Source organism: Belonocnema kinseyi, chromosome 3, assembly GCF_010883055.1.
Source record: "Belonocnema kinseyi isolate 2016_QV_RU_SX_M_011 chromosome 3, B_treatae_v1, whole genome shotgun sequence".
NCBI lineage: Eukaryota > Metazoa > Arthropoda > Insecta > Hymenoptera > Cynipidae > Belonocnema > Belonocnema kinseyi.
In genome coordinates this window covers 94,352,151-94,374,373 of record NC_046659.1, presented here as the reverse complement: position 1 = coordinate 94,374,373, position 22,223 = coordinate 94,352,151, and the positions used below count along the sequence as shown (strand labels likewise).

General features: G+C 29.2%; 2 protein-coding genes across 4 annotated transcripts in view; one reads left to right on the top strand and one right to left on the bottom strand.

Moving 5' to 3' along the window:
* LOC117170374 (thyroid receptor-interacting protein 11-like) overlaps positions 1–22,223 on the top strand; it is a 108,990-nt gene that overhangs the window by 14,585 nt on the left and 72,182 nt on the right. The window contains exons 3-5 of one of the 3 annotated variants that reach the window (XM_033357130.1): positions 1,455–1,643; positions 2,185–2,264; positions 12,765–12,839. In XM_033357130.1, coding sequence (XP_033213021.1) covers positions 1,538–1,643; positions 2,185–2,264; positions 12,765–12,839 — 261 coding nt within the window. In that variant the 5' untranslated portion in view covers positions 1,455–1,537. Of the gene's footprint in view, positions 1–1,157; positions 1,644–2,184; positions 2,265–12,764; positions 12,840–22,223 lie in introns of those variants that run through there. The other 2 variants (XM_033357131.1, XM_033357132.1) reach the window with 2 other exon arrangements.
* LOC117170376 (band 4.1-like protein 4) overlaps positions 1–22,223 on the bottom strand; it is a 286,040-nt gene that overhangs the window by 195,682 nt on the left and 68,135 nt on the right. The window lies entirely within an intron of this gene.

The window sequence follows — 22,223 nt, the reverse complement described above, 5'->3', positions numbered from 1 at the left end:
TTTTAATAATTTATTTAAACATCTTAAAAAATGCAACAAAGAAATCTATGCAAATGTGTCAAGTTAAATAATTTTAACTATAGAGAGGCAGAGTTGAATTGGTGGGAATTAAAATTTCCAAATTTACATTCCGCATGAAGGAATTAAAACAACTTATTACACATAATTCGTAAACTTATTAGAAGGAATTAAATAAAATCAAAATATCACCACTTCTGAGGAATAAAAAATATCTCTGTGAGGTGCGTTACAGGTACAATTGGAAGGAATTAAATATATTGAAAACACGTTCTCTTTGGGAGGATAGAAAACTGTGTGGTGGTCGCTATGGAAATGGAAGTGAATAAGTTTAGGAGGTATATTATTCTTTTTGTGGCATATTAGATATATGGAAAAATCGCGCATTAAAAATAATAGAATAATTTTCACTTTTGCGCTGAAATCAGAAAATATTATTTTTTCTTTATTCTACGCTAATTACCGGGATTGTAAGTGATGTTTAAAAGTTTTAAAAAGATTCTAAATTAATTTAGAACTTGAAATGATATGAAATAGTTTAAGCGAAGTGTGTGTACCGACAAAATTTGACTATTCGTACCAAAATTTCGGTGAAAATGCCCACAACCTATTTTAAATCTATGTGCAGATTTTTTCAGATTTCAAACAAAAAATTTAGAAGCTTTTTTAAGAATTTTGAAAAGCTCCAATGTAATAAAAAAATTTTCCTAATATTCCTAGGAAAATTAAAAATGATTTTTCATTTCGAAAAATTATTTTAACAGAATATTTGAAGATTTTAAGAGATTTCCAAAATTTTCCAAAAAGACCCTGAAAGATTTTAGGGATTAAAAAAAAACTTGTAGGCTTTTCTAAAAATTGTAGGAAAAATTCTATTCATTTTAAACTATGTTTAGAAGTCCTGAACCAAAATTTTCAAATCAAGTTTCAAAAAAACATTTTCCCGCATCCCTTACTCCCAAAAGCTGTTACCTCATTTATAACTGGCAAAAATGGTTTTATGATAAAACGACAATCTTCCAATTCAAACTACAAGTAAATGAATAAAGATGGCAGCACGATATGGAAACACAGCTGCTCTCTGCTGTCCCGTTTTGTAATCTTATATCATTAACTGAGTCGGTAACTCAGCAATTCGTTTATCTTGTTCACAAACCACAAAAGAAACATATTTTTTACAAAAAGACAGTTTTCCGCAAGTAAGAAATGATATCAAATGATCCAGTGATTAAGATTTATACCGCATAGTACTATGCAATAAGTGGAAATACTCGATTAATGTGAAACAATCTTTAAAAGTGTTAAATGTAGTGACGTTTGTCAGAAAGTTGTCAAACATGTAGTACTGTCCACGAAAGTGTGTTTTATGAAGTGCCACGAAGTTCGTCTTCATATTTTTGTGATCCATACATCTTCAAAAAAGTGTTTTTGTTTAGAGATACGTATGATATATGCTGCTAATCCAGATAATTGAAATATTAGTGAAAAATTACTGCCCACGTAAGTGTCGACGTGTATAATGGCGACGTGGTTTGGAGATGGATTGCCAAGCTTATCTAATTTGAAGGGACAAATAACAAACTTTACGAAAGAGGTTCTTTCCGAAGGCATCGTTGAGGAAATAGGTATGTCATTTTCAAATCAAATTTTAGAGAAATGGAAAGATTTCCTTTAGAGTGTAAGTTAGGTTAGCTTTTGCTGTCAAAATAAGGTTCTGTTTTATCGACAGCGCAATCTGTTTTTTGGTTTCTTAAATTGTCGCAGGAATATTTTTCGTTTATTATCAATGTTTATTTATTATTACTATAAATATATTATTAGACGCCCGATTTAAGAAAAAACTATCTTAAGTCGTTCAATTTATTCTTCTATGTTAATTTATCCATATATTCATTTAGCCTAATTTTTCATTCGTAACTATTTTCTTTTAAAACTCGCCCGGGTATCCGGTAATTTTTTTTCTTCAAGCAGCTCACTCAAATTTGAGAGAAAGCGTCACCGTTTTTACCCGGTTTCAATACTCATTTTATTGATTTATTTATAATATAATTTTATAATACCTTCTGAAATACTAATCAGTAAATATGCTTAGTAGAAATAATAAATATTTAAATAATACATTGTACAAATATAATAATAAAACAATTAAATAATTTCCTGTTGCAGATGAGAGGTCGAAAGAGTTAAACGAAGCAAACGAAAAATGTGTTGAATTACAGGAGTTATTAAATTCAAAAGATGCTGAGGTAAGTGAAATTCAATTCCAATATTTTCTGAATAATTAATACTAGAAGTTATTCTTTGCTGAAATAGGACTAATAAATTTATGTTCTTAGTTAATATCATCAGTCACTATGTATTTTCTTTTTTTCTTGCTACCTTATAATTTATAATTATCTTTAGCTTGAAAGCCTGTTGCTAAAAACTATATCGGCAAACATTAAAATTTAGAGTCTTTGAAACGTTACCAGTTAAAAGTAGCGCGTGTGCATTGTTGTTACTTCCTTAAAACTTTGTAACGCGTTACCATTTTCTTTAAGTAACGCCTTACCGTTTATAAAAAAAAAAACGCGTTAACAGTATCGTTTTTTTTAAAGTGTATCGTCATAACATCGCGTATTTGTCAATATATTTACAAAAAATATTGAAATGTCGCTTCTCTTATTTCTTTAGTGAGCATTGATCAAACAATCAAAAATATGTTTAAGGGCGTTTGTATGTGTGTATGTGGGGGAAGGGGTCTTGCTAAAATCTGCGCGGACTCGCGATCTCTTGAATCTGCGGCTATCTTCCGAAAAGAATGAAAATAATTTTTCCCAGTTTTGAATGTATATTATTCTTAAAATTCCGAAGTGAAAGATGTAATTCTAATCTAAAGCAGAAGATATTTGTGGATTTTAAAATATTTTGAGTTTTTTTCTTGTTTAAAGGAACGTTTGGACACTGTCAGAATTTTGTATCCATAACACTGTTTATATAATGTGGTATAAACAATATAAGCGCTATTAACAAATCTAACATTGTATCTCAGTTACCCGCAAATTTTAATACGTTAACGTTACCGTTACCTTTTTAAATGAGTACAGTGTTTCGAGTAACGCGTTACTGTCAAACATTGAATGTAGATAACAATAACGTGTATTGATTTCCCGAGCATTTTCCGCACAATAAAACCCCTTTAACACGTGTTTTTTGTATTCTTCTCTGATAAGGAGTTATGCTGTGATAGTATAATTTTCCCCAGTAACGCTAGAGTGGGTAGAGAAAACACTTATTTATCTTCTTATTTTATTTAAAATTTTCTACTTTCTAAAATCATATAAATAAAAATAGTTTAATTTATGTGTATTTTAGTAAAAAATTATTCTTTCAATCATTTTAAATTTGGTATAGCTTTGAATTTTAAAGTTGAGTTGAGTTTTGTTGCAAACCAAATAATCTTTCTTAGCCTCATTTCCTTTGAAAAATCGATCGTTATTTTCCATTGAAAGTAATGAAGAAAAAAGCAGTCGTTGTTTGTCTACTTTGATGGTTTGAATACGGTCAGTGGTTCTATAAGTTAGCAGATAACATTATCTACACTTCGATTAGGTCTAACGACGGATATGTTTTATGCCTGCAACTATACCGAATAAGGTAACCAGGTGTGACCAACGTTACAATCGCTACCTGATTTTTTACATTCAAAGAAAAAAATAGCAGAAAATTATACCTTTGTTTATGATAAATCTTGAATAATGCGAAAATAATAAATTGTAAATAATAAATCTTGACAGTTACATAAATGTTGTCTTATGGGAGGGTCTTTCAAATCCTGACTCGTCTTTTGCAAAAAATCATAAATGTCAATGTAAATATCAATATGAAAATTTAATATTTTGTAAAATAATTGATGTTTTTAATCACGATTACTAAAATTCGTAACGGTTTTCGACAAGTAAGTCAAAACGGAATTATAGTTACAGTTCCATTTATTCATGAAAAAATAAATTCAATTAAATGATCTGCAGTTATCGCAAAGTAACATAAGTTCCTTTCGAAGTTATTTTGTGCACGATTAAATGATATCAATACCTGAATTCTAGTTGCAAATACTTCCTTACTTCTGTAAATGTTATAAAAAATTAAAGAAATAACTAAAAATTTAAATGCTTTAAATTTTCGAAAATCAATTATTTCTAATTTCAAGAAGATTTAAAAATCACGAAATATAAAAACGTTTTGTTAAAAATATTTTGTCGTAGAAATGGTTCTAATTTAGTATTTAATAAGCAATATAACAGGAAATATATTAACAAGCTATCAAGTATTTTTAAAAGCATTTCACTTTCAAAATTGTGTCAGCAATTGAAAGCGTCTAATTTTAAAAAACATAGACCAATAAAAAATATATTCAACAATAACTTAAATTTCTATGTTACTTATAAAGCTTTACTAATTCGAAGATGATAGATTATTAAAAAGGTTTTCATTTTTGAACTGTAACCAGTCCAGAAGTCGTTTTAGTATTAAAGTGCTCTATTTTCTTTTAGAAAGAATTCGTATGCGTCACATTATAAGGTGAAAACCTAATTTCATTTAAATACATTTTATGAACTTAATGCTATAGGCACAAAAAAAAGTTTTTTTTTCAATTTCGATTCTGAAATTCAATAAGAAGTTAAATCAAAACGTCTAAGATTTCACTTTAAGTGCATGTGATACTTTGCTATATGAGCATTTATTTTCCCGAACTTTTTATCCACAATTTTTAATTTTTTTAAAAAATATTAGATTGGATTTTTGAAATATTAAAAATTTTTGATAAAAAGTGTGGGAAATATATTTCTTGTGTGGTGAAGTATCACAATGCCCTTAATAATAGAATTACACAATTTAAACTTCAAGAATAAAAAAACGAATAAATTTGGATAGGCACAACAAAATTATGCAGTCAAAGTTTGAAAAAGAAATTCAAATACATTTCAATTTAAAAGTATTCTAATTTAACAATTTAGCAATTTGTTTAAATTCAAAAGACAATATTAAACTGAATATGGAAAAAAGTTTTGAAGCTCTAAGGTATCATTGTAAAAGATTGTAACTAATTGAACACTTTCGGAAGGCGATAACTTAATAAATTTATAATTTTCTGTACTTTTTAAATATATGACTGTGTTTCAAAAATGGCACGAACTCAATAAAAATTGTGGAACTCGTTCTAAATTATTCAATTACAATATTGCAACTGTCTCCAATATTCATGCAATTAAGACACAGAATAATTATTAGAATTTCCACATTAAATTATAAGTATTAAAGATATAAGTAACTTCAATGCAACCACAAGTAGATTTACTGTTAACTAGGAAATCTGAAGTTGTTTTTGTATTAAAAGTTTTAAATTATAAGTAATTTTATTGTTATTAATTCAGGAAATCAGAGAAAGTCAGATAATTTTGTTGGACATGAAAAGCCAGAGAAAAGTAAAAAGAAAACAATTGCAAAAGTCAGAGAGTTTTTGTGAGAAGCGTTAAGACTGTTTCGGGAAAACTATTTCCAGGGCATTCAAAAATAAACAGAGAGGGCCGCATGAATCATTTCTGATGAGTCTAGACGCATGTCGCAACTTGGTGCAACTAATGCGCTGAGAGTGTGGCCCTCAGGCTCTTTTTCACGCTTGACTGAGCAAAGCCTATCTGTTGGTTCTGCCGCTCTTCTTATCGTGAAAATGCGCGCCTATCAGTTATAGAAATATATTAAATCCAAGATAACTAATTCCAGGTTTTAGTATAACTGTGAAGAATACTCAGGACTACCACGCAGGGTGACGAGTTGACCGAAAAACCGGGAAATGACCAGGAATTAAATCAAAAACCCGGGAATTTACTTCTGATCGTAGCAAAATTCAAGTTTTCATTATTTCAATAATTTTTGTCCATTTAGAAAAGTGATTTTTACTTTTTCTACAGTTGCAGGACATATCAATCAAAATTCGTTACAATTTAAAAGTTCCTCTTCCAAACATTAAAAAAAAGAGTATGCCAAATAGTTTTTAGAGTAGTACACCAAACTCTCGCTTTCAGTCCAGCATCGGGGGTTGCCTTCAAATAGCCTTGGACTGAATTCGGAGGGATCGAAACGTAAATCGTGAGGGCCTCCTGACTCGTTTCCAATTGGAATATTATATATATATATATATATAATGTCGCACCCGCTCTCGCCCTGCTCCCCTGAAAAACTGCGTGAGCCAGCAGATCTAGGAAGGCCGCGAACGGGGTGACTGAAAGCGAGATTTGGTGTAGTAGTATTTCGAAGAGGAAATATTTCTAAATTACCATATAATTTTTTTTTTACATTTTTAGTTGGAAATTTACCTTTTTTCTATAAAATTCAACTAGTTGCGTTTTTAAGCTAAACTCTTCTGTTAAACATTAATTTTTTGTTGGGAAATTGATCATCATTTTTAGTTGAAAATTCATCTCTTTTTAAAAATTTCACTTGTTGAAAATCAATTTTCCAACTAAAAATTTAGCTATTCTAGTAGAAATATATTTTTTTCTGAAAATCAGATTTTGTTGTTGAAAATTAGACGGCAAATTCAAATATTATATTTTGGCTGAAATTGTATCTTTTATGGATGAAAATTCAACTATTTGGTTGAACATAGTTGGAAATTGATCTTTTAGGTTAGAAATACATTTACTATTTTAATGAAAAAATTTTTTTTTGCTTGAAAATTAGCTATTTGATTGAAAACTTGTTTTTTCTTTTGATGAAAAGAAATTTTTTACCAAAAATGTAACTATTTTTCTGAAAATTCGATTTTATTTTGTTAAGAATTAAACTTTTGAAGGAAAATTCAACTTTTCTATTTTTGGTTACAATTTTCATTTCTTTGGTTGAAAAATAAGCTTTTTGATTGAAAACCTATCTTTGCTTGGCATGAAAAGCAATTTTTTTTACCAAAAATTGAACTATTTTTCTGAAAATCCGATTTTGTTGTTCAGAATTAAATTTTTAACGGGCAATTCAACTATTATTTTTTTAGTTGATATTTTACCTTTATTGGATGAAGATTTAACTGTTTTGTTGAAAAATAATTTTTTTATTTAAAATTAAACTATTTTTTAAAAAACTTATGTAATTAGTGGAAAATTTACCTTTTTTTGTAGAAAATTAATCTTATTGGTTGAACTTCATATTTTTAGGAAGGTAAAAATTCAACTTTACCAGTTGAAGTTTCATCATTTTAGATGAAAATTTATCAGTTTCCCGAATAAAAATGCTTCGACTTGTGTTCGACTTGAATTGCCCCCAATCAAAACATGCTGAAGTCGAAAAGTTCGACTTAAGCATGTCTCAGTTTTGAGACGGCAGATTTTTTTTATACAATGTATGTATTAAATCAACTTATTTACAGATTGTTATTTGTATAATACTTGTTTAACGATGATACCGAAAATGTTGTTTATTTTTATGTATTTCTAAAGGCTTAGGAGATCCTTCTAGAAAGTTACAATTTTTATTGTTTTGAAGCAAATTTTTAAGGGTTATACTCGTTGAGACCCACCGAATCTGAATCTTTAAATTAAAAATAACTAATTTAATAATTACAAATTTTTCATTCATCAATTTCAATCTCATTTATGAGCCAAAAAAGGTTCGATATTCTCAGCCAAGACAAGGTTCGTTTTGAGTCAACTAAACGTCGTCTTAGTCAAGACAAGGCTCGACTTAAGACATGTAAACGCCGCTTTACCTGTCGTGGCCATAAAAGTAAGACGAAGGCTTATGTCTCGACTTTTTTGAGACGCAGCCAGACATCGATATCTTGGAGACGAACTCAAAACATAACCAGGTCGAACTCAAGTCGAAGAATTTTTACTCATAATCTTAGTTAAATATTCATTTTTTTGGTTGAACATTCATTTTTTAACTGAAAATTGTATTATTCAATTTTTGGTATTCTGTGTCAAAATTCAATTATGTAGTTGATAAATTGTATTCTTTGGTAGAAAATTAATCTTTTCGTTCGAAAATGATTTTTTGTTTGAAAATTAATCTTATTGTTTAAAAATCCGTCTTTTTGGTTAAAATTTAAGTATGTCAGTTAAATATTCATAATTTTAATTAAAAATTCATCTGTTTGATTTAAAATGTTACTATTGCAGTTGACGATTCGTAATTACATTTGAAAATTCAATTATTTTGCAATTTTTTGCTCTGTTGTGTTAAAGGGTGATTAAAATGAACGTCATGATTGATATTAAATGTTTTCGTTTTGCGACAAACACAAATATGTTACTTCTAGTTTACCGGGAAAATTGAACAACTTGATCGGAAAAATTCGGAATATGAAATCGTCCATGGATTAAACACTATTGAGTTAAGGTCTATACGTCTTTCTCAATTTTCTTGAATTCTTTTAAACTATTTTTTATCGCACAGCAATCATAAGTGCTTCTTAGCCTAGGCCGTAAAATTTTTACTCAGGGTACAGCGTACTATAAAGTAACTGAGACTGTGATATGATTGGGTGATGGGCATTTATATATGCACTTTGTGGTACGATGAGTGCAGTAATTCCAGCTGCATATTAGAATAAATATGATTGGAGTGGATTACATTGGATTCGATTGGATTCCCTCTTGGGTTTTAGATCAGCACTCTGTGCACTTCATTTAAATTAATTAGGAATAAATTTTTATTAATGTATCCTGAATTATTACCAATTCTTTAGAATTCTCTTCAATTTTTTACATTTATTTGAATATTTCTAAGCTCACTCAATATTCTTTCAATATTTCATAAAATTCTTTTGCATCCCCTTGAATTTTTCTAAACTCATTTCAAACTTACTAAATTTAATTAACTTTTTCATATTTTTGAATTCATTTAATTCACCTTTGTTTTTTTATCAATTTCATTGATTTCTTCGAATTTCTCTCAATTTCTGCTAAGATCTTTACAATTTTACTGAAACAATGGAATTTTGGTTTATTTTTTCCAATTAATTTCAATTATTTTCAAGTTAACTTTAATTCTTTGGAAATCTTCGATTTTTTTAATTCTTTTAAATTCAAAAGAGCATTAATCAAATTATTATGTATGTTACCGGTTAGATCCAAATTCAGTTAAAACGATTTGTAACTAGTTAAAATGCGAAATTACTACGATCATTTGTCAAAACTAGTTTTAACTAGTCAAAACGAGAAGTAACCAAATCCTTTTGTAAAAACCCGAAGATTTTTTTAATTCCATCTTATTTTGTGTTTTAATTGAAAATATCAGTTACAACTAGATTCACCCAATTGTGCTTTTGTAAGAACTACGTTTTAGCTGCTGGTCACAGAAGAGTGCTTGGTCACTGATATTTTCAGTGAAAACATGAGATAAGGTGGAATTAAAAAATCTTCGCGTTTTTACAAAAGGACTTCTTTACTTCGCGTTTTGACTAGCTAAAACTAGTTTTGACAAATGACCGTAGTAATTTTGCGTTTTAAATAGTTTAAACGAGTTTAAACTGATTTCGGGTATAAACGGTAACATGTACATTAGTCACATTTAGTACATAACTTTTTTGGTTCAAACAGGTAACTTTTTCAAGTAAATTAAGTCTTAGTAGCATGAAGGATAAAATATTTAAAAAATAATAAATTTAAATTTAAAACTATTTTATTTCATTCTATAAAAGATTTTATATTAAAATGGTGACAAGATAATCATTTTTTTCTTCGAATATTAATGGAAAATGAAAAATTAATGAGGGAATTTTTTTAATGAAGTTTTGCGACCACCCAGGTATAAACTTAAATTTTGTCCTTTTTATCTCAGGATCTGTGGGTTTTCGATACGAGTTTGAGCAAATTCCCACCTTCTTTAGCCACCTTTACAAAGAATTGCGTTTCTATGACTGGTGTACTCAGCCCAGGCAGCAGATTCGAGGCCTTTACGAGATCAGCTGGAAAGAGGGGATCGGTTATCGCAGTGCAAACCTGAGATAAGAAACGCAAACAGAAACGCGCATCGTGCCGCTTTTACTCACAGCAACACCACAAAACTTCCTCCTGATTACGCTTACCAATATTTAAAGTTGAAACAACAACCACGATTCGGCCATTCACCGCCCTATCTTTTTTCCTGACTCTTAAAATCCCCCAACCTTTAAAATTAACAGTATATCTATTTTAAGTAGTTTAAGTCTTTTTCTTTTACTTATTTACTTCCTTCTTCTCTCGCTGGAATATTTTTAGTCTCAAACATTTTTTTATTTCAGGCCTTATAGGCTTAAGCAGGGTGGCCCACAGGCCAGGGAAATACAGCAAAAATCAGGGATTTTGAAAACAAATTGGTAAAAGTCAGGGAATTTCAGTACGAAGCAATTTAAGTAATTATTAAGAATAATCATGGCTGACACACACTTTTTATCCACTTTTTTAGGACAAAGTCCCTGTATCCCCCTTTTCAAATGAAAAGACACTTTAGTTACTTTTCATTAAATGAATTTTATAACCTTTTGTGACCTTTAGGGTTTTCTAAAATCTTTTAGAATTTTTTTATGGATTTAATTAATTTAAAGGGATTCGAAAGATTTAGGGGTATTTGTAAAGATTCCAAGGGCATTTTTAATTGATTTCAACAACTTGAAGGGATCTCAAAGGATTTAAAATATTTAAGGGTATTTTAAAAGATTTCAAGAGATTTACAAGGGATATCTAAATTAATCATTTTAAGGGACTTGAGAAAATTTGCATGCAGTTGTAAAGAATTTCCTAGAATTTTGGAAGTTATATGGAACAATGTTACAGAACCTATAATTTTTTTAAGATATTTTAAAATATTGGAAGGAATTTGACAAGATTTCCGAGGATTTAAATAACTTTAAGGGATTTTAAAAGCTCTCAAGGTAATTTAACCAATTTTCCTGGAGTTCTGGAAATATCATTATATTTTACATAGTTTCAAGGGATTTAACCGTATTTTAATCAAATTAATCAAGTTTATTCACAGGAAGTTAGGGATTTTATAGAGTTTCAAAGATTTAAAGGGATTTTCAAATATTTTTTGCAATTCATTTAAATTAATTTGGAATTCGTGCTGAATTATTATTAATTTATTCTCAATTCTTTCGAATTCTCTTAATTTTTTTAATTCATTTCAATTCTTTTAAATGTACTCAATTCTACTGAATTGAATGAATATTTTTGATTTTTTTAGTTTTTCTTTCATTCGTCTTGCAGTCCTTCAAATTCAGATTGAGTTCTTAGGTATTTAATCAAGTTCTTTTTAATTTTTTTAAACTCGTTTCAAACTTAATAAATTTTCTGAATTTTTTTTCTGAGTTTCTTCCAGTTTATTTGAATTCTTTAGAATTTAACTTGAATTGTTTAATGTATAAGTCACTATATCACTTTTTTTAATTAAAGGGAAAATTAAAATTTATTCAAAAAGAATTCAGGAAAAAGTCAAGGAATTTAAAAAATGAAGTTTTGCGGCCACTCTGGCTTCAGAAAATATTGTAAAAGCATCAAATTTTTTAACTTATTTCAAATTAAAATCGTGCGAATTCACCAAATTTAGAGCTTTCAAATTTCCGTTTACTCAAAAAATATTTGAATTTTAGACGGTTCTAATTAAATTCAAAAAATATTCAAACCTTCAGTACACGAGTTTTCTAAAAACTTATATTTTAAAACACCTAAGGAGATAAGCATGCAAAAGTTATCCCCGCACAAATCTGGCCCAAATTGATAAATTAAAATCAGTTAAACTGTTTTGGAGAAACATACCTTTATAGACCCTTCAAAAACAATTGTAATTTTTTTTAAACTATCTCATTTGTATCCCACACAAAATATATGTAAACGGCCTTACGCATTGCAGTTCAAACTTCGGCCACGTTTGATTTTCTGATGCTTCAGGTGATACTTATCAAAATTCGTATTGAAAATAATTTGACCCGACGCGGGGCCCTTTTTTGATTTGCGAATTTGATTTAATGAACTGTTGTAATAAATATAAGGTCGTATATGGAATCTTCAGCTTGTACAAATTTGAAGCAATTAAAAACTGAAAAAATCTGGATTCGTTACGAAAAGGTACAAAAAATTAAAACTTGAAAGGCATTACAATTCAAAAGAGTTCGAACCTGATTCTTATTTTATAAACTTCAGCGTTAAAAGCTTTCATAAATTCAAGAGCATAATCTGCAAATTTTCCAGATTCGAAGTCAAAATTAAAAATTGCCCATTAATTTTAGGACTTTCCGAATTCAATGAGATTGGAAAAGGAAATAGTTGTACCGAAATTTCGGTACAAGTAGTCGGATGTTTTCGGTACATGTAGACACTCTTTAATTCAAAACAGAATCTTATAATTTATGATAAAATTGTTTTACAGTCATGTTTGAATTTGAAGTCCATAAATCACTTTCGGAGACAAGCAATGCGCTGAGTAATTATAATTTATATTGTTAGAAGTAATTAAGCATTATTGAGTGCTGTTAAATAACAGTCTTTAGTTAAGAATTAGAAGAGTCTAAACTTGTCTACGTAATTACGAAACTCTTTATTTTTTGTAAAGAGCAATTACCGCTTTGGCGGATACCGTAAACCAAAATCAATATCAACTTTATCAGCAAATACATTTTTATGACTTTAGAAAGTTTTCAAATATAAATTATATTGCTTGATTAATATAAGAGAATAATAAAAGTTCCAAAAATATTTCTAGAATTAATATTTACATAAATTATTTATTCGCAGATATCACTTTTACGGAGGCAGAACATCGAATTGCAGAAAACAGTGGTGGAATTAAATGCAAAACCAAGGGAACAGGTAAGAATATTACGAATTAGTTAATAACATTAAAATTGTGCAGACTATGATTATAATGAGCCTTGGCTACGTGTGCCGAAATTACGGTACAAATAACCGATTTTTTCTGTACGAATAGCGGGGCCTGAAAAAGGGGCTATTTGTACCGAAATTTCGGTAGAGAGAGCAGGGGTTTTTGGTGAACATAGGCACTGCCTAAAATGTAAAATATAACAATAATCTTCACCCATTCTAAAATTTTAAATGAATATTATTATCTATCACTTTGAATTTTGGAACTATAATTTTAAGAACGTAAAATGAGTAGGAAGAGTAATCGAACAAAACATGATAAATTTTTTCAATCTGATTATCGAACATTATCGATTTATTCAACCTATTATCTTGGATTTATGAAGTTTTTAAAACTTGATTTAAATGGGATACATTTTTTTTGTAAACTAAGGGTCAATATTCACATTTCTCGATTACTGATAATGTTAAAACCAGACACAACTCAGTTTTTCTTATTAATGGATTTTTTGGTTTTTTTCGCTGAATCTTCTATTTACTTATCTTTTTATAACAAAAAATTTGGATTTTTATATATAAAAATAAGAAGGATAATCATTAAAACATGAAATTATACCAATATTTTTCATTCGGTAAAAATTCTGAAGACAATCATCAGTCGATTTCACTCAGATAATATTTTTATCTATTAATAAACTAAAAAAAATCCTACACTTCCAAAGAACCCGGGCAAAACCCTGAACAAAGTCGAAACCCCTATAGGACAAATGTCGCATGCTGCAAAAATCGAAGATTATCTGCAAAATCTGGACGGATGGTCACCTCATATGCTGAGAAAATTGGATTTCTATCAATTTTGATTTTCTCAGAGCACGATTACTCTTAAATTAGAATCGCCTTTAAAGTGTAGAGTAGTTTTAATAATTTATTCCTTACTCTTTAGGTTGACAGATGAGAAGATAGGAATGAAAATAGTGTACTTTGAACGATGAAAGTAAAGTTGAAATTAGCCTTGAAAAGGGGAAAGTTCAAAGAATTGTTAAATTGTAAAGATTAATATCAACGGCTCATTTTTATCGTTTTAGAATGCTTTAATTTCAAATAAATTGTTTACCATTCTTTGATTTTCTTTGCTTTTTTCAAAAAAGGATGACCTGACATGGTGTGAGCGCCAAAAGAGAATTCGTGGTAAACATCTCATCATTGTTTTGTAAATCCCAGCGTGACGACCGTTATCCTCACGTAATTGTCGTGTGGTTTATTCTTTTAATAAAATAAAAAAAAGAGGAAGAACGGTGCTGGCTTACTGTTTATATGCCGAGTAGCAGCTGATGAGCCTGACGCAAACCACTAAATGCTTCTGTTTTATGCGGGCCCCACAGTGCCACCACTCGCTTCATTATTCTGCAATATTTACGACTACGATCTATGGTTTTAGTTTCTAGACTGAATTTCTAATTGCTTTTTTATCAAACTCTAATATCTACAAATTTCGATTGCAATCGGTTTGGGGCTATTTTCCAAATGAACAGAAATTTTAGCATTGTATTTTCAGGTATTCTTCACAATGAGGTTTCTATTTCATGACATTTCTATTTCTAATTAATCATTTTTTAAGCTTTTACTCCTTTTCATTTTCAGGGCATTTACTTATTGAAAAAATCCTCCAAGATTTTTGCATTAGTGTGGTCTGGAAAACCGTGAAATTGTAGGGAATTTGTTGAAACCGGAAAAGAATCGGGAAATTACAGCATATTTATTTACTGGCCAGAAATTTAATATGATATAAAATTATGAAATATTGAGCGAGTTAATTTTTAAATTGTTTTATAACTTCAATTTGACCGCAAAATTGTACGAATGTTAGCACTTCTAATTTTTAAATTAAAATTTTTTATGGTTTAAATCTTATGATTTTTGTTTTGCTTCATAATATTTTTGCTATTTAATACATAACATTTGTAAATAATTTAGTAAAAAGAGTAATATTTCTTACCGAGTTATCAATATGCTTGGTATGTAAAATATTTTAATTAATTTGTATCCATTTATTTAATTTAGGTATGCAAGGTATTATGATTAAATTTCTTAAAATACGGCGAAAAATGTATCTCAGTAACTTTTCTATATTTCTCATGCAGACCCAGATTTTCTGCTTTATTTTATTTCGGCTGATATTATTGTACTATATTCTACTAGATGAGTTGCAAAATAGTAAAGTAATAATAAAGTACAATTTCTGCGTTTTTTGGGTGTGATTAAAATATTATTAACAATTCAAATTTCAAAAAAATATAAAGTAAAAAGTATTTGAATGATATTTGAGTGGGACCCTGATTTAAAAATCATTCAAGACTGAATTCATTTCAAATCGTGCAATCGTACGAATTCATTTCAAGTTGTAGAATCTCTTGGCGATAAAATATGTTGTCTGCAAGAGGAAATTAGGCGTTGCACATTTATTTGATTTGAGAAAAAACAGTTTAGACTTCAATTAGATATATAAACTAAATTTTCTTTAAAATAAATTTTCAAAAAATTTCTCTCCAGATTCTAGTGAAGTGTTTCGTCCTCTTTTTAAATCCGTTGAAAAAGTTCATAAAGGTTCATAATTAACCAAGACACTTTATTGAAAATTCAAAGAACCTATTTTTACGAAAACCCAACCTTTTTATTATTTGTCATTTTTTGTTCAATTTGTACCTTTTGCGAAAAATTGCATTTTGTAACTTTTTTCTCGAACGATGCATGATATCCTGTAGGAGAGTACTAGGTATAAATTTAACAACAAAATTGCAAAAAAGTAAAAACGGGGTAGGATGTTGGTAAAAAAATTGATGGTATTTTGTTAATTTTAAACCTTTTTAAAAATTATCAACGGATTTCAGAACAGAACGATAAACCTCACTAGAATCTTGAAAGAAAATTAAAATATCTTAATTAAGTTTGAAGGTTTAAAGAAAAAATAAGTGGTTTTTTAAAAAATAAGCTTCGAAATTCAAATACTTACAATTTCACCCAATTTTTGTTCTCAAATTGTAAAAATACGTGTCTCTTAATTTCCCCTTTAAGCAACATATTTTGATTCAGTCTCACATTTGGTTTTTTCATTCTAAATGATTAAAAATGACGAAATGGAGCGAACCACCATTGAGAAGAGTCTCACGGTGAAACCTAGAAGTGTTAGTTTGAAAACTGATAATTTTGTCTGTTTCCAGGATCTCTTTTTGAAATGTAGAGGAGTTTTATTATAGGAAACTGAAAAGAGTGAAAAGAGTGAAAATGAAAATAACCGAAAGCCGTTGAATTTTGTGTACACCGTGTTCTCCAGGAATGTTAGATAAGGAGTATGCACCTTTTTCTGCTTCCTTCATATCTTGGACTAACAAAGGGTCGGGCGTTTCTATTTCTTCCTCATTTCCGTATAATACACGAAAAGCTGACTATTGTGTCGCTCTATTCATTCGCGTTTCACTTCTAGATTGTTTGCTGGCGTCGTGAGTGTGACACAAGTGCTTTTTGACTAATTTATGGTTGAGAAGGTGCGAGTGTGTTCGACTCGTCATCCACCGGATATGACAGTCGCCAGTGCCATCGCCTGTTCTCTCGTCCGTCCGCTTAGAATAAACCGTAACAAGCTCGAAATGGTCTATTAATGAATTTGAATCGCTAATAGACCCAAACACGCATCGCTATACCTTTCCAATTCCATTGTTGCTTGTTTTCTTCAAAAAACCTTTCTACTAATCTATAAAAGTATTACGGGGTTCCTACACAAAATCCTAATAAGATTTTACTAAGATATGGAATCTCATATCGTAGATATTTATTCTTTTTCTTTTGTTTGTTAAAAATACAACTGTTTTGTTGTGAATTAACCTTTTGTTCTTGAAAATTGCAAAATTGGAATCAAAAATCGGTTTGTTCATCTTTTTAAGTTGAAAATTCATTTATTTTGTTGACAATTCGCCTTTTTGGGTAGAAAACTAATCTTCTTGGTTGGAAATTCATCTTTTTGGTCGAAAATGAAACTACATATTTGATTTAAAATGCATTTCTTGTTTGTTAAAGAGTGACCTATTTTCTTGTACAAAATTAATCTTTTTGGTCAAAAATATTTGATTTATTATTTATTTATATATTTTCATTTATTTGGTTTGCTTGAAAATTAAATTATTCCATTTTTTGCTGAAAATAAATATTTTTTGTTATTAATTAAATGCTTAAAAATTCCTGTATTTTTTTAAAATTATTCTTTTTGGTTGCAAATTTATCTTTTCGATTGAAAATTTATTTCTGTGATTGAAAATATAACTATTTTGTTGAATTTTTTTTTGATTCGTCTGTTTGATTGAAAATTTCATAAAAATTCGTGTATTTTGTTAAAATTTCGTCTTTTTGATATGAAGATGATCTTGATAGTTGAAACTTCATCTATTTGATTGAAAATTAATTTTTTAATTGAAAATTCATTTTTAGGTTCAAAATTCAACTATTTGGTTTAAAATGTGTTTTTTGATTGAAGATTCAATTTTTTTCCTGTAGAAAATTAATCCTTTTGATTCAAAATTTATTTCTTTGTTTTGAAGTTGTACTATTCCATTTTTGTTTGAAAATCCGTCTTTTTTTGTAAATACTTCAACTATTTGGTTAAAAATTCATCTATCTTGTTATAAATGATTCTTTTTGGTTGGACATTTATTTATATGGCTAAAAATTGTAATATGCTGAAAATTAATTTTATTTGGTTGAAAATTCATTTATAGAACTAGAAATTTAAGTGTTCTATTTTAAGCTGAAAATGTATTTTTTAGTTGAGAATCTTGTTCAATAGAAAGGTATAAATCTCGTTAGCTGAAACTTATTTTTTTGTTTGTTGAAAATTCGAATTTTTGAATAAAAAACTCATATTTTGTTAAAAATTCTTTTTTTTTGTCGAAAATTCTACTATTTGGTTTAAAATTTGCTCGATGTCGTTCGTTATCGGTCACTTATCAAACAATATCGAAAGAAGTCCTCGAAAATGATCGAGAAACATCACTTTTGACAGAGCTCAGCTTCCAAAGAGGAAGGACGGCAGAAGGTACAAGCAATTTATGCAAAAGAAAATCTACGATGTACCTACATCCGATATTTCGTCCCGAACCGATTCTGTGACATAAGAATACACAGCCTACCCGATTGGAATATACACTGAAATATATACTGAATATTTTTGTACTTTCTCTGTTCAATTTTGAATATAAAATTTCAAATGAAATATGTTCATACTTTTGATCTTTTATTATAAATTTCATCAAATTATTTTTAATCTTATGTCGAGTAAAAATCCTTTGACTTAGTTGCAATTTGAATTGCCCCCAATCAAGACATGTTGAAGTCAAAAAGTTCGACTTGAGCATGTCTCAGTTTTGAGACGGAGCCAGACTTCAATTTATGTTTGTTTTTACGTATTTCTAACGGCTTAGGAGATCTTTCTAGAAAGTTACAATTAAAATTTTTTTAAGAAAACTTTCAAGGATGATACTCGCTCAGACCCACAGATTCTGAATTTCTAAATTTAAAATAACTTATTCAATAATTACAAATTTTTTATTTGTCAATTTTAATCTCATTTCTGAGTAGAAAATGGATCGTTTTGAGGAAAGTTTACGCCGACCATCTGAGCCAAGGCAAGGCTCGTCTTGAGACAAGTAAACGTCTTAGCCAAGACAAGGCTTGACTTGAGTCAAGTAAACGACGTCGTACGTGCCGTGACCATAAAAGTAAGACGAAGGCTTATGTCTTGACTCAGTTTTGAGATACAGCCAAACATCGATGTCTTGGAGACGACTCAAGGCATCGCCAAGTCGAACTCAAGTCGAAGCATTTTTACTCGGGTATCATTGGTATCATTGGGTCTTACAGTTTATAACTTCTTATGTGGAATTTACCCCCACAAATGATGGTTACTCTGGTAGTGATGTATTCCGAAGATTTTTCGAGCCTTGAAAAAAAATATATCCTTTAGACGTAAATGCAATGAATTCTAGTTGCTTATGTACCAAGATATTATTCTCTGAAAAAACGATATACTAATTTTAAGAATTTTTCACTAACTTGAAGAATATTTCCAACTTAAATAGGCGCCAAGAATATATTCTTAATGTGAGATAGAGGCCCTCTTATCTTAAGAATATATATTCTTGTCTGTGTGATACTAAGGTATAGTTGATCTTAGACTAAAGTGGTTATGTCTCGGTGTGACTGCACGAAATAAACACATAATAAATATACGTAAATAGTGATTTTGCGAAATCTTTAATTAAGAAATAAATTGTGAACATCAAAGTCAGAAGTAAGTATGCTGTTGAATTGAGTAAGTCAAAGAATGTATAGGTTACAAACTATTTTTTCAATTGAAAATTATAACGTAATAACAATATTTTGACAAATTTTGATGAAATATTTAATTATTTGTATGTTGTACTTACTTATTTTCTTTAAAGGGAAACACTGAATGCCCAAAATTAAAAAAAAAGAAAAACTGATTTAAAAACACGTGGCACGAAACATTAGAAGAAATTATTGTACGCGCATTTTCCTTGTGCGTACTGTTAAAGTAAGAATTTCGATTACTTCATTAAGAATATTACTAAGAATATACCTATAAGAATATGAAACTCCTAATATTAGAATATCGTTTTTTCGGTGTGGAGTTTGGTTCAGGAGATCAACATTTTGGGTTCATAGCTTACGTTGAAAATGTACATGTACAACATTTCCTTAATGAATTAGGACTTCTAAACGAGGATGAGATTGAGCCATACTTTAAAAAAAGTATTACTATTTTAGGGCTAGTTTTATTAATGTTTCAGGTATTAAAATAAGACTCAGAAAAAACATTCTCGACTGGTACTAAAATTATACCACTGGTGGGAACCCAGATTCAATTGTTTCATATTGAAAATAATAGCATGAAGTTATCCTATTTAAAAACAGGTAACATACAAATTATATCGTAAAAAAAATATCTCTAGTTTTTACACAGCCGATTACAAAATTGAAGGCGATTAAATAATAATAGAAGCCTACAGTAGTGGAAGTTAGACGCCAATAGGAAAATTCAGAAAGTTGTTCACATATTTAAAGTACAACGAACAACTACGTCACGAATTTGAGTGTTGCTGCGTCACGAAAATACCGAAATGATGACTCCAAGTTTTTTCAGGAGAAAAATATGCAGCTCTCCGATTAGTCCTTGTAGTATTCATTTCATTGCTTGGTAAGGTTGACGATGCTGTCCAACAACTAGGCTAAAAAGTTGATGCGACTTAAAACTTTAGTTATCTTAAAATTAAAAACGCGCTCCATGCAACCCAATCGAAATTGTTAAAGCATTATCGAAAATTCAATTGTGTCTATATCACAATTATTCTAATTTTTGATCATAGGCATAAAATCAAAGTCTTAGAGTTTTCAGAATGAGAAAGAATCACGAGACCAGAGTCTATTAAAAAGTTCGAAGAAATATAAAGAATAGCATATTACGTTGAAGCTCCTCAAGCAGATGTTCAAATTAACTTTTCTGATCAGCAACTTCCAGAAGAAGAATTAAGTGACGAAGAAATTGCTTTAGACCGTAACTGTACACTCAAAAAATTGTCTGGTTAAATATGGCCTTACTATTTTTTCTGATTAGAGTAACCAGAGATCTGGTTACATTAACCTGATTGTATGGTTATTTTAACCAGAATTCTGGTTACTTTGAACCAGAAAAAATAGTAAGGGCATATTTAACCAGAATTCTGGTTGATTTAACCAGACACTTTTTTGAGTGTAGACAATATTCTTTAAAAAACTCAACAGAGTTGTACGTGGACGGAACAAGCCAGAAGAAGATTAGAGAAAAAAAATGAATATGTCACCTTTTTGCCCCGAATTCAGTTAAACCTATAGTTATAACTACACTGAGAAAAAAGATTACTTGATTCAAAGATATGTAGTATTGAATATGTCAAATCAATAATTGTTTTAAACGAGGACAATTTTTCTTATTTCAAGTAATAGTGTTTTTCAAACAAAAACACACACTTCATATAACGCCGGGTGGGAGGAACAAGGGCCTATCTCAGATGATGTAGCAAGAAGGTACCTATTTCGAGTGAAACAACAAAAAGGTACCAATCTCGCGCAAAGAAGCGAAAGGATACCTATTTTGAGCGCAGCATCAAAAAGGTACCTATTTCAGGAGTCGACTTTTTTCTCTAAATTTAAGTTGGTAACAATAAACACGCAGAGTTAAAACGTTTAATTATTCAGTTTCCTTACTAATTTTTAAAAATAATAGTTCATTTCAACAAAGAAGTTCAAAATATGTATTAAAAATATTCAATTATTCTACACCCATAGTAAATTGTACAAGTTTAAACGCTGCGTATACTTGATCTCAAGTGAGTCCAAAATATTCAGATTTTTCATAATTTAAAAAAATAAAAATTATAATATGACAAATAATTATGTTACACAATGAAAATATTATTTAGATAGCACAATTTTTTATTTGTCATTTATATTATGTATTATAAGATAAATATATTTTTTGTACATACATTATACAAACTATAAACTAAAAATATTGTTTTGTTTCAAAATAAGAAATTGAAAACAGAATTTTTAATTCTAAAAATGTCTTCATTTTGATTATCTATTTATGAAGTATAATTTAATTTTGCATTCAAAAAGTTCTATTATATTTCTAATTGCCAATTCATTATTGATTCATAAAAATTGTTGAATTCACAAGGAGTAATTCGATTATCAACAAGATATTACAAATCTTTTTCTTTTCTTTCTATTTTTCTTAAAGTATAGTGTTATTTTCAAAAATATTTATATAACTGTAATTTACATGCGCTTAATCATACTCAGCGTTTAAACTTGTACAATTTACCATAAGCTTAGAATAATTGTATATTTTTAATATATATTTTGAACTACTTCGTTATAATTAACTATTATTTTAAAAAATGAGTAAAGAAATTAAATATTTAAACGATTTAATTCCGCGTGCTCAGTGTTACCAACTTAAATATAGAGAAGAAAATTGACTCATAAAATAGGTATCTTTTTGCATCTTCGCGCGAGATAGGTACCTTTTTGTTGTTTCGCTAGAGAGAGGTACCCTTTTGCTGCTTCGCGCGAGAAGGGTACCTTTTTGATGCTGCGCTCGAGATAGGTACCCTTTTGCTTCTTCGCGCGAGATAGATACCTTTTTGTTATTTTGCTCGAGATAGATACATTTATGTTGTTTTGCTCGAGATAGATACCTTTTTGCTGCTACGTTTGAAATAGGTACCTTCTTGCTACATCATCTGAGATAGGCCCTTGTTC